Here is a 17,145-nt window from a genome sequence, read left to right as displayed (position 1 = left end):
CGGTAATTAGTTTGTGTTAATTGGGTGGGTTTTCTTGGAGGTAAATGAAGTTTCTGTCTGTTTTGTTTTTTGTACCTTAGAAATCAGAAGAGAGGGTGGATAAGGCTTTTGGCACTGGATGTTAAACGTGATTACTCTCGCCCCAAAAGAAGAGTACACCAGGGCTGTCCAACTGCCCCAAATTTGGCCCCCGTAGACATACTCCTGAGAGGGAAAATGTCTCAATCAAAAGTTTTCTGTTGACTAATCGACCAGATATGAGTCAACATCCCTAGGAGTAATGTCTGACTATTTTTAAAGAGTAATGTCTGTCATTTTTTAGTAGTAATGTCTGAATTTTTAAAGAGTAATGTCTGAATTTATAAAGAGTAATGTCTGTATTTTAGGCAGTGATATCAGTATTTTGAAGGAGTAATGTCCTGATTTTAAAAAGCATCGCCCCCCCAGGGAGGAGCACTCCTGGAGCACACCTGGCGCACACCTGGAGCGCACCTGGAGCGCACCTGGAGCACACCTGGGGCACACCTGGCGTACACCTAGCGCACACCTGGCGCCCCTGACCCCGGCTCTACCTGTTGATGACGTCGACGACGCTGCGGAACACCACCTGCGAGGTGAGTGTGTGTCCGGTGAAGACCACGGGCTCCTCGTCGGGCCCGTCCCACACGTCCAGCTCCACGCTCCGGCACCCCATCTTCAGCGCGCGGACGTACCCCGAGACGTCGGCGGGCCCGCGGAGCTGGTCCTCGATCAGGTAGGTGTTGTGGGAGGAGTTGATGTAGTAGTGGGACAGCGGCTGGCTCATGTCCTGGCACACCCGGCTCTGCTCGGGGTCGTAGATGTGGCACTCCGGGGACGTGAGGTACGCGGTGAAGCCGTCCAGCGTCAGCCAGCCGTTCCGCCGGGCCTCGGGGGTCGGCTCGTACCTGTGCACCACCCGCAGCCCGTCCTCCTCACGCACCTGCGCCACGCCCTGCTCCGCCTCCAGGAAGCGCGCCAGGTCCTTGGTGTCCAGGAACTCCTTGTTGCTGGAGAACTGCACCAGCAGGAAGTAGATCTCGGGGCGGGTGCAGAGGTCGTGGAAGGCCTCGGCGAACTCCTCCCGGGTGACTCCGCCCCCGGCCCCGCCCCCCGCCCCGCCCCTGGCCTTGTGGAACTCCTTGAATTTGAGCTCTGCCCTGGCGGCCTTCACCCCCGGGCTCACGCTCCTTATGAGCTCCACAGCCGCGGGGACGCTGAGCCGCTCGTCGTCCCGGTCGCCGTGGTCACCGCCGTCGCCGCGGTCACCGCGGTCGCTAGCGTCTCCCTCGGCGACGGCGGAGCGGAACAGCTGGGCCAGCCAGGCGGAGCGCAGGCCGTCGTTGCAGCGGCTCTCGATCATGTCGAGCGCGTGCGCCCCGTACGACAGCAGGTAGCGCAGCCCCGTCACCCACACGCTGGCCACGTCGGCCGAGGGCGCCACCAGGTCCAGCGTCTCGAACCCGTCGCCGTGGATCACCGAGAAGGCGCAGTCCTCCGACACCTGCTCGTGCACGGCGGCCGCGCGGAAGGCGGCGGTGTTGCGGCCCGCGCGCACCTCGCGGATGGTCGCCACGGCGATGCAGGCCTTGCCCGTCTCCTTCTTGGAGGGCTCCCAGCGCAGCGAGCGCAGGTCCGAGTCCAGCAGGAAGTAGCGGTGGTAGACGCGGGCGTTGGAGCGCACCTTGCGCAGCTCGCTGCCCTCCACCAGGGCGGCGATGCAGTCCCCCGCCCTGCTGATCCGACGCTCTGCCGGCATGCTGCTGAACGACACCGTCTTCTTCCGCTCCCGTCGCTGCCGCGTCCCGTCCTGCAGGGGGCAGCGGAGAGAAACGCGCACATAGACAAGTCACTTTTTTACCACAGAGAAAGTATTTCAGATCTGTATTTGTGTCCCATTTATTCAGGGAATTATGTTTAATTGTGTGTGTAAATGCACGCGCGTGTAGTGCTTGTGTGTGTGTGTGTGTGTGTAGTATGAGTGTGTAAGTGATTTGCTTAGCAAGCTGAATGTGCAACATAGACTCCCTTCACGGGCAATAAAACCTCCCCACCACTTCAAGCGGAACCAATGGGAGGTTAAAGGCACCAGGGGGAGGTGTTTGCAGGATGTACTGAGTGTGTTACAGGGTAACTGTGCAGGTAAATGACTGATAATGTTTCAGAGCTTAGCCCTGCGGCCCGTTTCCAGCACTTCACCCAAATGCGGTCTGCTGCCAAAGCCATAAATTAAAATGCATTACGAAGCGTTCGAGGGCATTAAAATGCCGAGTGGCCTCTCCAGTCAGCCCAGGACACCAGCCTCTGACGGGAAGCCTTTCCCGAAAAATACGTGCCCCTCCCTGCAAGCACTGCTCCGTAACACCTACTCTCGCCCAAACACTCACTTAGTGATGAATAAACAGAATAGAGAGCATTACAGCCACAGACCGCCACACCAGCTGTCGTGGTTACCCACAGTTCCCTATGGTTCTGGGGCAGAATTACTGACATGGTGCATGATGGGTAAGCAATAGTGAGGCAACCCTCCGGAGTGGCAGTCATGAACCTGTCATTTACCACCACCTGCCCAATCCCTCAACCAATCAGATCCACTCAAGCAGAGAAACCTGGAACAGATATACTCTAACTAGATTCACTCAAGCAGAGAAACCTGGAACAGAGATATACTCTTACTAGATCCACTCAAGCAGAGAAACCTGGAACATAGATATCCTCTAACTAGATCCTCTGAAGCAGAGAAACCTGGAACATAGATATACTCTAACTAGACCCACTCAAGCAGGGAAACCTGGAACATAGATATACTCTAACTAGATTCACTCAAGCAGAGAAACCTGGAACATAGATATACTCTAACTAGATTCACTCAAGCAGAGAAACCTGGAACATAGATATACTCTAACTAGATCCTCTGAAGCAGAGAAACCTGGAACATAGATATACTCTAACTAGACCCACTCAAGCAGGGAAACCTGGAACATAGATATACTCTTACTAGATCCACTCAGCCAGAGAAACCTGGAATATAGATATCCTCTGACAAGATCCTCTGAAGCAGAGAAACCTGGAACATAGATATACTAGATCCACTCAGTGTTACTTTACTCTTTGGCGGAAGACAATGGAAGAGACTTCCCGTGTTTGACCCGATAATGCTTCATATATTGACCACTTAGATCCAGCACTCATTATAGACCAGCCCCATATAGAACCAGCACACGAATGGATGCATTAGTCTGATTATATATATACACACTGATTATATATGTATGGAGCTGTGGCTAGGGCCGGTTTAATTAGGGCATAAAAACAAAAAGCTTTAGAAACCCTGAGCCACAGCGGGCACCCACAGTTTAATTCCTTTGAATAAAACAGTTTAAAATCCAGAGTGCGTGACAGGCGATAATCCTAATTATCCGGAGAATGTGGCCCGGTTTTCCAGCACCGACACAAACCGGAAGAGCCTAAGTGTGAGTATTGTGTAAAAGTGTGTATAAGAGACTCCAGCAGTGTGAGCGTGGAGTAAATCACACACAGGCCTGGTGTGAGTATTGTGTAAAAGTGTGTATAAGAGACTCCAGCAGTGTGAGCGTGGAGTAAATCACACACAGGCCTGGTGTGAGTATTGTGTGAAAGTGTGTATAAGAGACTCCAGCAGCGTGAGTGTGGAGTAAATCACACACAGGCCTGGTGTGAGTATTGTGTGAAAGTGTGTATAAGAGACTCCAGCAGCGTGAGCGTGGCGTAAATCACACACAGGCCTGGTGTGAGTATTGTGTGAAAGTGTGTATAAGAGACTCCAGCAGTGTGAGCGTGGAGTAAATCAACACCAGGCCTGGTGTGAGTATTGTGTGAAAGTGTGTATAAGAGACTCCAGCAGTGTGAGCGTGGAGTAAATCACACACAGGCCTGGTGTGAGTATTGTGTGAAAGGGTGTATAAGAGACTCCAGCAGTGTGAGTGTGGAGTAAATCACACACAGGCCTGGTGTGAGTATTGTGTGAAAGTGTGTATAAGAGACTCCAGCAGCGTGAGTGTGGAGTAAATGACACACAGGCCTGGTGTGAGTATTGTGTGAAAGTGTGTATAAGAGACTCCAGCAGTGTGAGCGTGGAGTAAATCACACACAGGCCTGGTGTGAGTATGTGTGAAAGTGTGTATAAGAGACTCCAGCAGCGTGAGTGTGGGTAAATCACACACAGGCCTGGTGTGAGTATTGTGTGAAAGTGTGTATAAGAGACTCCAGCAGCGTGAGTGTGAGTAAATCACACACAGGCCTGTGTGAGTTTGTGTGAAAGTGTATAAGAGACTCCAGCAGCGTGAGTGTGGAGTAAATCACACCAGGCTGGTGTGAGTATTGTGTGAAAGTGTGTATAAAGACTCCAGCAGCGTGAGTGTGGAGTAAACACACACAGCCTGGTGTGAGTATTGTGTGAAAGTGTGTATAAAGACTCCAGCAGTATGAGTGTGGAGTAAATCACACCAGGCCTGGTGTGAGTATTGTGTGAAAGTGTGTATAAGAGACTCCAGCAGCGTGAGTGTGGAGTAAATCACACACAGGCCTGGTGTGAGTATTGTGTGAAAGTGTGTATAAGAGACTCCAGCAGCGTGAGTGTGGAGTAAATCACACACAGGCCTGGTGTGAGTATTGTGTGAAAGTGTGTATAAGAGACTCCAGCAGTATGAGTGTGGAGTAAATCACACACAGGCCTGGTGTGAGTATTGTGTGAAAGTGTGTATAAGAGACTCCAGCAGCGTGAGTGTGGAGTAAATCACACACAGGCCTGGTGTGAGTATTGTGTGAAAGTGTGTATAAGAGACTCCAGCAGCGTGAGTGTGGAGTAAATCACACACAGGCCTGGTGTGAGTATTGTGTGAAAGTGTGTATAAGAGACTCCAGCAGCGTGAGTGTGGAGTAAATCACACACAGGCCTGGTGTGAGTATTGTGTGAAAGTGTGTATAAGAGACTCCAGCAGCGTGAGTGTGGAGTAAATCACACACAGGCCTGGTGTGAGTATTGTGTGAAAGTGTGTATAAGAGACTCCAGCAGTGTGAGTGTGGAGTAAATCACACACAGGCCTGGTGTGAGTATTGTGTGAAAGTGTGTATAAGAGACTCCAGCAGCGTGAGCGTGGAGTAAATCACACACAGGCCTGGTGTGAGTATTGTGTGAAAGTGTGAATAAGAGACTCCAGCAGTGTGAGCGTGGAGTAAATCACACACAGGCCTGGTGTGAGTATTGTGTGAAAGTGTGTATAAGAGACTCCAGCAGTGTGAGCGTGGAGTAAATCACACACAGGCCTGGTGTGAGTATTGTGTGAAAGGGTGTATAAGAGACTCCAGCAGTGTGAGCGTGGAGTAAATCACACACAGGCCTGGTGTGAGTATTGTGTGAAAGTGTGTATAAGAGACTCCAGCAGCGTGAGTGTGGAGTAAATCACACACAGGCCTGGTGTGAGTATTGTGTGAAAGGGTGTATAAGAGACTCCAGCAGCGTGAGTGTGGAGTAAATCACACACAGGCCTGGTGTGAGTATTGTGTGAAAGGGTGTATAAGAGACTCCAGCAGTGTGAGCGTGGAGTAAATCACACACAGGCCTGGTGTGAGTATTGTGTGAAAGGGTGTATAAGAGACTCCAGCAGTGTGAGTGTGGAGTAAATCACACACAGGCCTGGTGTGAGTATTGTGTGAAAGGGTGTATAAGAGACTCCAGCAGCGTGAGCGTGGAGTAAATCACACACAGGCCTGGTGCGAGTATTGTGTGAAAGGGTGTATAAGAGACTCCAGCAGTGTGAGCGTGGTGTAAATCACACACAGGCCTGGTGCGAGTATTGTGTGAAAGGGTGTATAAGAGACTCCAGCAGCGTGAGCGTGGAGTAAATCACACACAGGCCTGGTGTGAGTATTGTGTGAAAGTGTGTATAAGAGACTCCAGCAGCGTGAGTGTGGAGTAAATCACACACAGGCCTGGTGTGAGTATTGTGTGAAAGGGTGTATAAGAGACTCCAGCAGTGTGAGCGTGGTGTAAATCATGCCGACCGCAGCGCTCGAGCCGCGGCTCGCCAGGGAGCGTGACAGAAGATCGTTAATCACAAACGGCATCGCTAACGATGGCCGCTGGCTAACCTCTAACCGCCGATTCTCCAAGGAGAAGTCGCAGTGTCCGAGAACACAGGGATAAAACATCCAGCAATGCCCCTGCAACGTCCCCGTAATGTCACCACAACGTCCCCACAACACACACCCATAGACACACAGGTACATACACACACTCACTCACTCACTCAAGCTCTAATACATACATACACACACACACACGGGCACAGGCACACACACACACACACACACCGACCCATAAACACACAGGTACATACACACACTCTCACTCACTCACTCACTCACTCAAGCTCTAATACATACATACACACACACACACACACAGGCACAGGCACACACACACACAGACCCATAGACACACAGGTACATACACACACTCTCACTCACTCACTCACTCACTCACTCAAGCTCTAATACATACATACACACACACACACGGGCACAGGCACACACACACACACACACACACACACACACAGACCCATAGACACACAAGAACGGAAACAGAATATTAATTTAAAGAATAAAAAATGATAAAAATCGTATTTTTAATTTAATCTACAGTATGCTCTATTAGACTTAAAAATTAAAAATAGGTCACAGTAATTTTTCATGAGATTGCAGGGGGCATGGTGTTATAAGATTAAAATGTGCTCACAACATTAAACTCTTATGGAATAATTGCTCTATCATCGTCATATGAAAATGTATCCATAAATCCCCAATCGACACTTGGCTCCTGAAATCTTTCTCATATTAACACAACAGAAGAGCATCAGGACATTTCCAAGCAAATGCTACACCTGCCATTTTGGCTCTCCCTGTTCCTAACTGCGTGCGAGAGAGGATGTGTGAGACAGTGTGTGCATGTGCATGTGGGAGTGCACTGTGTGTATACCTGTATGTGACAGGAAGCCGCTAGCGTGAGTGACACAGGAAGCCAACCTGTGGCCAGGCACGCTAAATATATTACGCATGAGTGTGAGTGTGGGTGTGTGTGAGAGAGAGAGAGTGTGAGTGTGGGTGTGTGTGGGAATAGAGCAGAACTATTTGTCCCATGTTCCATGTTCTGAGTACATATGTGAACATGTGTGTATGAGTGTGGGTGTGTGTGTATACCTGTGCTTGCATATGTCTATGTCTATGTGTGTGTGTGTGTGTGCGAGTGTCTATGTCTGTGTGTGTGTGTATCTGTATGTGTGTCAGCATGTGTGCATGCGTGTGTATGAGTGTGTGTGTGTGTGTATGTGCACGCTAGTGTGTGTGTTCATGAGTGTGTGTGGATCTGTATGTGAGTGTGTGTGCTTGTGACAGTGTGTGATTGGTGCATTGCAGATCTGTCCCAGTCACTACTCTGATTGGTGCATTACAGATCTGCTCCAGTCTCCACTCTGATTGGTACATTGCAGATCTGTCCCAGTCTCTACTCTGATTGGTGCATTACAGATCTGCCCCAGTCTCTACTCTGATTGGTGCATTACAAATCTGCCCCAGTCTCCACTCTGTTTGGTGCATCAGAGATCTGCCCAAATCTCCACTCTGATTGGTGCACTACAGATCTGCCCCAGTCTCTACTCTGATTGGTGCATTACAGATCTGCCCCAGTCTCCACTCTGATTGGTGTATTACAGATCTTCCCAAGTCTCCACTCTGATTGGTGCATTACAGATCTGCCCCACTCTCCACTCTGATTGGTGCATTACAGAGGCTCAAACCGATCTTGTTTACGAGCAGTGAACCAGTGACCCAGACACGCTATTGTTTCTCTGTGAGCCTCGGGTGAGATCATGTGCTTTACGTTCCTTTGAAGTGGCAGATCAAAGGTAATTTAGCAAGTCCATGTTCCTGCTCAGAATACAGCAGCGAGGGGGCTTTCCATTCCCCCCCCCTTCCCCCCAGCTTCGCGCAAACAGGGTTCACTGTGAAACAGCCATTCTGCTTCATTTGTATGTCTAATCTCAGGAGGACACAATTACCACACCACTGTTTCTATTTTTTACTGGATTATTTTAAGGTGAACGCCGCAGAATTAAAATGTTTTTCTTAAATGTTTTCTGTGCGACGATAACACACAAAGTGCTCTTAATGAAGGGGCGTCGCTGCCTCCGGTCGCCATGGCAACAGGACAGGGCTTGCCCTCATCACCGGGGGCGACCAGTGGCTTTCACTGTGAAGTTTCTTTGCTCTCCGTCAGCCCCCTGGGAATCACAAAAAAATTGACAAGGCACTGACATTAACGGCCAGACTGATGGGACGTTTTAGAAGCTTAGAAACAGGAAGACCGGAGCTGTAAGGCTAAACCACCTGGACTTCACGTCCTGTCAGCATTTTAACAAAACTCACTCAGGTGGCCAGGGGGTGTGGCCCAGGGGTGTGTCTCAGGGCGTGGTCTGAGGTGTGTTGCCTGGAGGCGTGTCTTAAGGCATGGCTTGGGGTGTGTGGCCTGGGACGTCTTAGGGTGTGGTCTGGGGGCGTGTCTTAGGGTGAGGTCTGGGGGCGTGTCTTAGGGTGCGGTCTGGGGGCATGTCTTAGGGTTCAGTCTGGGGGCATGTCTTAGTGTTCAGTCTGGGGGCATGTCTTAGTGTTCAGTCTGGGGGCATGTCTTAGTGTTCAGTCTGGGGGCGTGTCTTAGGGTGCGGTCTGGGGGCGTGTCTTAGGGTGTGACCTGAGGTGTGACCTTTGTGGGTAACAAGAACATCAAAAACAAACGACAGTTGAGAGAAACACCTCTGACCTGTCCCTAAGGAGACCTTTGACCTGTGACCTCTAACCTTACAACCCTCAGAGCTCAGAGATCCACCTGCATCCCACACACCATCTGTGCATTACACACAGCTGGTCACGTGTAAACACGTGTGAATCATGTGTGTAATCTTTCTGCTACAGCCACACAGGAACGAAGAGTGAGAATACCACTGGACCAATCAGATCCCTGCATCTAATTTACCTGACTAAATGTGTACAGGTAAGTCTAATTTACCCGACTACCGTTACTAATGCCGTCCAGCAGCAAGAATGTGATTCCCTCGATTTCTCTGAAAAAGTATGCAGATAAACTTGCTATGAAAGTTGGGGATGACTGTAACTATGACGACAGACTATTAAAACAACAGTGAGTGAAAATGAGAGAGATAAGACGTTCTCTGTGAAAACAGAAAGCAGACACTCAGCACTGCAACAGTCTGTTAATGATCCTTGGTCTCTGCATGTTTGTTTTAAGATTTCATCATCACTAAATGACTTCTTTCTTTCTGAGACGCCATTTGACTCCATCAAAAATTTATCCAGGAAGTTAAGAGCCAAGAGACTCCAGTTACATTTAGATGATGATCCTCCATAAGTCTGCTATGAATGTAACCAAACACCTTACACTGCAGCCTAACACTGCACACTATAACCAAGCACAGCACACAGTAACCAAACACTTTACACTGCAACTAAACACTGCACACTGTAACCTAACACTGCACACTGTGACTAAACACTGCACACTGTAACCTAACACTGCACACTGTGACTAAACACTGCACACTGTAACTAAACACTGCACACTGTAACCAAGCACAGCTCACTGCAACCTAACACCGCACACTGTAACCTAACACTGCACACTGTAACCAAGCACAGCTCACTGCAAGCTAACACTGCACACTGTAGCTAAACACTGCACACTGCAACCTAACACCGCACACTGTAACCTAACACTGCACACTGTAACCAACCACTAATCACTGTAACTAAATACTGCACACTATAACCAAACACTGCACACTGTAACCAAACACTGCACACTATAACTAAACACTGCACACTGCAACCTAACACTGCACACTGTAACCTAACACTACTCACTGTAACCAACCACTAATCACTGTAACTAAACACTGCACACTATAACTAAACACTGCACACTGCAACCTAACACTGCACACTATAACTAAACACAGCACACAGTAACCTAACACTGCACACTATAACTAAACACTACACACTGTAACCTAACACTGCACACTATAACTAAACACTACACACTGTAACCTAACACTGCACACTATAACTAAACACTACACACTGCAACCTAACACTGCACACTATAAACTAAACACTGCACACTATAACTAAACACTACACACTGTAATCTAACACTGCACACTATAACTAAACACTACAGACTGTAACCTAACACTGCACACTATAAACTAAACACTGCACACTATAACTAAACACCGCACACAGTAACCTAACACTGCACACTATAACTAAACACTACACACTGTAACCTAACACTGAACACTGTAACCAAACACTGCACACGGTAACCAAACACTGCACACGGTAACCTAACACTGCACACGGTAAACACATGAAACTCTGGACAGAATCCCTGAAACTCTGGACCAGATCCCTGAAACTGTGGATCAGATCCTTGAAACTCTGGACTGTGCACCTAAACTCTGGACCGGACCCCTGAAACTCTGGAACGAATCCCTGAAACTCTGGACCGGACACTTAAAGCTCTAGACCAGAGCCCTGAAACTCGGGACCAGACGCCTGAACACAATCCCTGTGATGCTGGACCGGACACCTGATACTTTGGGCTGGATCCCCGGTATGTCTCCTTATCGCAACAGCACAGCTTACACCTCAGCGAGCCAGCAGCAGTCATATCACTGCGAAACAGAGACAAACCTGCGCTCCTCTCACACCTCACACCTTATCACTGTGGGTCACAGGCCTGGGTGCGAAAGCCCCACATTTGAGCTGAAAGTACTGAGCTGTGCCGCACAGCATAAAACCGCACTGTGCTGGTTTAGAAACTCCCCTCGCTGAGTTTCCAAGAAGCCTTAACTTCCACCTTCTGTGCAGAAGAGCAGTCGCTAGCATGCCGCTAAAGGGCGAATGTGCTACATTTAATACCTCAGGGTTCACAAACTCTGCGCTCACGTTTAATTCGCTAAGGGACACTGCCGTGACAGAGAGACTCAGGCTGTGTGTGTGTGTGTGTGTGTGTGTGTGTGTGTGTGTGTGTGTGTGTGTGTGTGTGTGTGTGAGTGTGTGTGGGTGTGTGTGTGTGTGTGTGTGTGTGTGGATTCACTCTACGGCCTGCGTAGAAAGGTCAAAGGCCACAGCCAGTGTGAGGTAGCAGTTGTGCACATTTTGCGTGTGTCGATCACCCGATCACTTTGAATGCATTGCCAATTTTATTATACCCAAAACACAACAGTGTGTTAATTTATTCTCTCCTAGAAACCGGTACAACCAGTCTCTGTACAAAGTAGTTTTTGGTTTTAAAAAATGATACTTTTACTGAACCTGAAGACTGACACCCGCTGAACTGAGGGAGATTGTTATGTGTCATAACGTGCATCTTTACCCGTCTGTCAGAAAGGCTATCTGAGGTCATGCGGCTCCAAGGAAATCTGATTATTTACATATGAGGTCTGAAATCAACTCTTCTTGACCGAAAAAGTGACTTGGGTCTGTAAAAGGGCCTAGTTATGAAATATTGATAACTTGCTAGCTTACACTGTTTCACGTCATTTCATAGATGTGTTTTATCAGTTACCTAGATTTAAACACTAAATTAAATTGTCTTTTAAACTGAGTAGCCAGATAATGCCCGGCACCGGTGGGGGCTGGGGTTGCCAGTTTTGTAATGGGCAATAGTTGTCAGAACTGACTAGACTTTCATTTTTCTGCACAGTTTGCAAAAAAAAAAAGGTTAAAAAAATGTGCCATTACTTGGGATTGTGCAAAGTAAACAGCTGTTTGCTCTCTCCCTCTCTCCCCCTCTCTCACTCACTCCCCCCTCTCTCCCCCTCTCTCTCTCACCCCCTCCTCTCTCGGCCCACTGCATTCTGGGTCGGCAGTGGGGGGGGGGGGTAAGCCTAGTGCTGCGTGGGCGGGTCCCCTCCACCCAGTGGCAGGGCGTCACTGTTGCCTGGCGACCGTTTTGCAATGCTTCCGGAACTCTCGATGCAGCAGCCGGGCGACACACCCCGGACACGCCCACCTGCGGCTTTGCCTGCAGAAACCGCACCCAGCCGATCCGGTCATTCAAAGCATGCGGTTAATTAACCTGTCGTTTGCTGCAGGGCTACATTACATTACAGTCACTTAGCAGACTCTCTTATACTCTTATAGCGACTTACACAACTTTCATTTACACTGCATCCATTTATACAGCTGATATATACTGAAGCAATGCAGGTTAAGTACCTTGCTCTGCAGTGCCCAACCAAGGAATCAAATCACACAGTCTCAAAGTCTGCACAGTCTAAGAGCATAGTCTCAGTCTGCACAGTCTAAGAGCACAGTCTCAGTCTGCACAGTCTAAGAGCACAGTCTCAGTCTGCACAGTCTAAGAGCATAGTCTCAGTCTGCACAGTCTAAGAGCACAGTCTCAGTCTGCACAGTCTAAGAGCACAGTCTCAAAGTCTGCACAGTCTAAGAGCATAGTCTCAGTCTGCACAGTCTAAGAGCACAGTCTCAGTCTGCACAGTCTAAGAGCACAGTCTCAGTCTGCACAGTCTAAGAGCACAGTCTCAGTCTGCACATTCTAAGAGCACAGTCTCAGTCTGCTCAGTATAAGAGCACAGTCTCAGTCTGCATAGTCTAAGAGCACAGTCTCATAGTCTGCTCAGTCTAAGAGCACAGTCTCATAGTCTGCTCAGTCTAAGAGCACAGTCTCAGTCTGCACAGTCTAAGAGCACAGTCTCAGTCTGCACAGTCTAAGAGCATAGTCTCAGTCTGCACAGTCTAAGAGCACAGTCTCAGTCTGCACATTCTAAGAGCACAGTCTCAGTCTGCTCAGTCTAAGAGCACAGTCTCAGTCTGCATAGTCTAAGAGCACAGTCTCATAGTCTGCTCAGTCTAAGAGCACAGTCTCATAGTCTGCTCAGTCTAAGAGCACAGTCTCAGTCTGCACAGTCTAAGAGCACAGTCTCATAGTCTGCACAGTCTGAGCACAGTCTCATAGTCTGCTCAGTCTAAGAGCACAGTCTCATAGTCTGCTCAGTCTAAGAGCACAGTCTCAGTCTGCACAGTCTAAGAGCACAGTCTCAGTCTGCACAGTCTAAGAGCACAGTCTCATAGTCTGCACAGTCTGAGCACAGTCTCATAGTCTGCACAGTCTGAGCACAGTCTCATAGTCTGCTCAGTCTAAGAGCACAGTCTCATAGTCTGCTCAGTCTAAGAGCATAGTCTCAGTCTGCACAGTCTAAGAGCACAGTCTCATAGTCTGCACAGTCTGAGCACAAAGTCGCTCTGGATAAGAGCTTCTGCTAAATGTCTGTAATGTGATATAATGTCAAGTCTGGGCTTGAGCACCTCACAGGACTCTGCTGCTGCCACGGAACCTGGCACACCTTCCCAGGGAACCCGGCACATGTTCCCACGGAACCTGGCACACCTTCCCAGGGAACCCGGCACATGTTCCCACGGAACCCGGCACACCGTTCCCAGGGCTGGCCATGGCCGGAGGGTTCGAGTCCCAGCCACGGCACAGTCCTCTCTGCTGCCTTCTGAATGAAGAGGGACTGCAGCCCTCTCTGCTGCCCCCTGTCTGAACGAGGAGGGACTGCAGCCCTCTCTGCTGCCCCCTGTCTGAACGAGGAGGGACTGCAGCCCTCTCTGCTGCCACCTGTCTGAATGAGGAGGGACTGTCTGCTCTCTGTGTCTGTGTCTTTCCTGAAAACTAGGAACCAGCATGACCTCCGTTGTGTGAATATTCAAATAAGAACCCGTGAGCAAAAAAAAGTTCCTTCCAAATTTATTCCTCACCAAGTTTTGCAAGTCAAAGCGACGTAATTATTCTGCTGAACAAGAAAACCCCTGCCGTCGCAGAACAAAACGGAAAGCCAAAGCACGCAATGCTGTCTGTTCTGGGGTGGGGGTGGGGGTGGGGGTGGGGGGGGCGCCAAAATCAAACTCCAAACTGCCTTCAAGTGGCGTCTCACTAAAAATGATGAAAAATCAAATCTGTAAGGAAACACCAAAGTGCTGCCACAGGTCAGAAATGAGTCTGACTCATTCCTCTGAATGCGCGTTTCAGTGGTTTAGGTGATATTTTGGGGGCAGGGCAGATTGGCAACTGGCTTTTCAATCCCACAAATGAGAGAAAATTCTTTGACAATGCAGGCCATTTATTCGGGGGAAAAACAAACCTGACAACTGCCAAAAAGGCCGGTGGATTATATGGTGATCAGGGGCAGGGAGTTTGTCAAGAAATCAGCTGCAACACTCAGAACCTACAAAATGTTATTCTCGTATTTATTTATATTCCTATATACATATTCTTATATTTAAATGGTTTTCGACAGAGAGAGAGTGGGGCGGTACTCAGCGAGCCTTCGCGTGAAGCTTTACGCATTTCGATCAGACACGTTTCTCACGCGCCGTCACTTACCACGCGGGCTTTCTGGGGAAATGTCTGATTCGTTATGTTTCCTAAGTGTAAGCGCTGCCTCAGTGCCGCCGCGTAATCGTTTAATGTGCGTGGTCGTCAGCTATGCGAGAGTGTGAGCCTGTGAACCAAACCGCTACAGATATGACTATTTCACGAATACAAAATACAATATGTTCCTGTGATGGAACAAGGCGTTTCACACAAAAAATACCCTAATCCGCGCAAAAAATACCATATTCGACGCTCAAAGAATCGATATCTGGCCACGCTACAGAGAAGCGCCTAATCCACTTTATTTATTTAAGGTGTACTCCGAACGCCCACAAGGGCAGGGCGGTCGCCGCGCAGAATTAATTATCTGACATGAAAGCCTGTAGCCCTTCCGATCCCAACAACGCGTTGTGTTAGCGAGCGAAGAGGCGTGTAGCTGACTGCCGATTAGACAGACGAGCCGCGTAAACTGGAACAAAACGCACAGCTCTCGGCGTGAATTTATTACCTTGATAATGCTTGCTTTTCGAGGTAATCCCGAAGTGGCATCCTGTCCGACAGCGCTGGCAGTGTCCACTCCTGCGCTGTCGGGAGTCGTGGACCCGGGTCCGGTCTTTTCCGCTAGCGCGCACTCCCCGTTCGAGACTCCGTTTCCCCCCGCCACGTCTCCCTGGATGGCTGGTTTCTTCTTTCCAGCAATCGGCGAGGACGCTCCGCCGTTCTCCTCTCCGAGCTCCGCCATATGAGCCGTCGCGAAGGGTCCGCTTATCACGGATCCGTCGGTGTCCTTATGCCTGGGGATGAGCGACGCGAAGAAACGGTCATATGGCCCGCGAGCGTCTCGCTGGGTGACAGGCTCCGTGCAGAATTATTGACCGCGCGCTTTCATTGCAAACGAACGCGAATTTCCACGTGCGATTTAAATGGTCGGTCTTCCAAAACTGTCACTGTGTCCTCTTCTGAGAACAAGCTGTTGCAACTTCTTCACAAAGGCTCACTGCGTGGGTGCAATATAAAATTCCAATATAAAATGAGCACACAAGTTTAATGAAACAGAACAGAGATTTATGAGCACTAGCTGGGTGCTGTAGCAGGCTGAATATTAACGTTACGCGAGTATGAAGCCACATCTGTAGGCTACCCCGCTATTTGCTTTCTATTTGACTGTTTCCAAAGTAGGAAGTCACTTGTCAAGGAGCAACTGTCACTAGCAAGTTAGCAGGCAGTTAAAAAACAATGGCTGGTATCTATAGTTATTATTAGCAGCGAAATTAAAAGCAATGGCGATTTTCATACACGCATGGAGTAATCTATAAATCAATACACATTATTCGAGCTAGCGATTTTAGCGTAGATCTAGTTCACCAACATAAGATTCTTCAGAACACTCGCAATTTACTACCTGCACAATCAGCTAACAAACCAGCCCTCTAACGTTACTATGAGCTGCCTTCAGAGTCAATCAGTGACGTTTCATGGGAATCCCTGTTTTCAGATCAATATTTAAAATTTAAGCATTAAACCAACTTATATTTTCAAACTTAAAATGTCACCATCTTAGTGGATTGCACGTCTGTTTTGCAACAAGAAACCTAGGACCCTGACTTATTATTCAAATCGGCAGAGATCAAATACTCACCAGCGCACCCGTCTCTACGCGCTGGAAGTTTTGTCTCTGCACGCTGGATATTTCAGCTCCTGGGGCGAGAAAGGGCACATCTTTCGGACTCGATCGACGGGCTACTGTACAAAGGTCGGCGCCCTCTCTTGTTCACAATAGCCAGGGGTGATGCCCGTTTCTGTTTCACACAACGTGACTCAGGCGCATCGCACTACTTCCTCGAACTGACTCCAAGAGCGCTGTTTGCGCGCGGCTCCTGTCGGCCGACTCGGAACGCCCTGCCCGTCAGTCAAACACTATAGTTGGCGCCCATTGGAGAAATGCTAATATCTTCCGCCTCCGTTCTGAGGAAACGCCCCCTCCAGTTTGTTGTCCCCAGTAAAAGCTCCACCCTCTAAACTGAAAAACATGTCAGTTAAGCACGACTTTGAGACATAATTGGTGGCATTATGCAAAGTGCCAGCCCTCAGCTGTTACACAGTCACGCCCATTCAGAAGGTGTGAACAGAACTGGCCGTGATGTACCGAGGAAATTCAATAAAGAGGACTAGAAATTAAATGTTCATTTGCCCTCTTCGCAATAATTTGTAATAATAACCGAGTGCCCCCGCTTAATTTTTAAATATTGCTTTTCTCCAGCGTTGATAATTGCCCTCTCTACATTTATTATTTTTTGCCCTAGTTGCCATTCATTAATGTGTCTACCCTGCTTGCTTAAAGATGGATTTTTCACTTAAAGATCAATTAGCTGCAAACTGACCTTCCTGCAATAGCCCTAACGGTTAAATTAATGTTTAATGGAATTTAAAGTAGCCCAGTTTTTCTTAAGCTGGCGGGACAGGATGGCACCAGAACATTGCTATGAAGAGTAGCTTGTGCCTTTGACGCGCGAAAGGAATGAAGTCGGTTGGGATCTAACCGCGATTAGAAATAGGCTCGATAGAAAACCAAAACAAATATTTGAACACTTTTTGCAGATAACCTTTTT

General features: G+C 48.7%; 1 protein-coding gene across 1 annotated transcript in view; it reads right to left on the bottom strand.

Annotated features, from left to right (window-relative positions):
• The window catches only part of LOC135262230 (inactive phospholipase C-like protein 2), a 30,199-nt gene extending 13,784 nt beyond the window's left edge, over nt 1–16,415 (bottom strand). Inside the window, exons 1-3 of the mRNA XM_064349192.1 lie at nt 16,176–16,415; nt 15,045–15,330; nt 573–1,828 (exon numbers count right to left, since the gene is read on the bottom strand). Of these exons, the coding sequence (XP_064205262.1) occupies nt 573–1,828; nt 15,045–15,278 (1,490 nt within the window). The 5' untranslated portion in view covers nt 15,279–15,330; nt 16,176–16,415. The remainder of the gene's footprint in view (nt 1–572; nt 1,829–15,044; nt 15,331–16,175) is intronic.
• Nucleotides 16,416–17,145: the final 730 nt, after the last annotated feature.

This window comes from Anguilla rostrata, chromosome 8, assembly GCF_018555375.3.
Source record: "Anguilla rostrata isolate EN2019 chromosome 8, ASM1855537v3, whole genome shotgun sequence".
NCBI lineage: Eukaryota > Metazoa > Chordata > Actinopteri > Anguilliformes > Anguillidae > Anguilla > Anguilla rostrata.
This window is presented reverse-complemented; position numbering and strand designations above follow the sequence as displayed.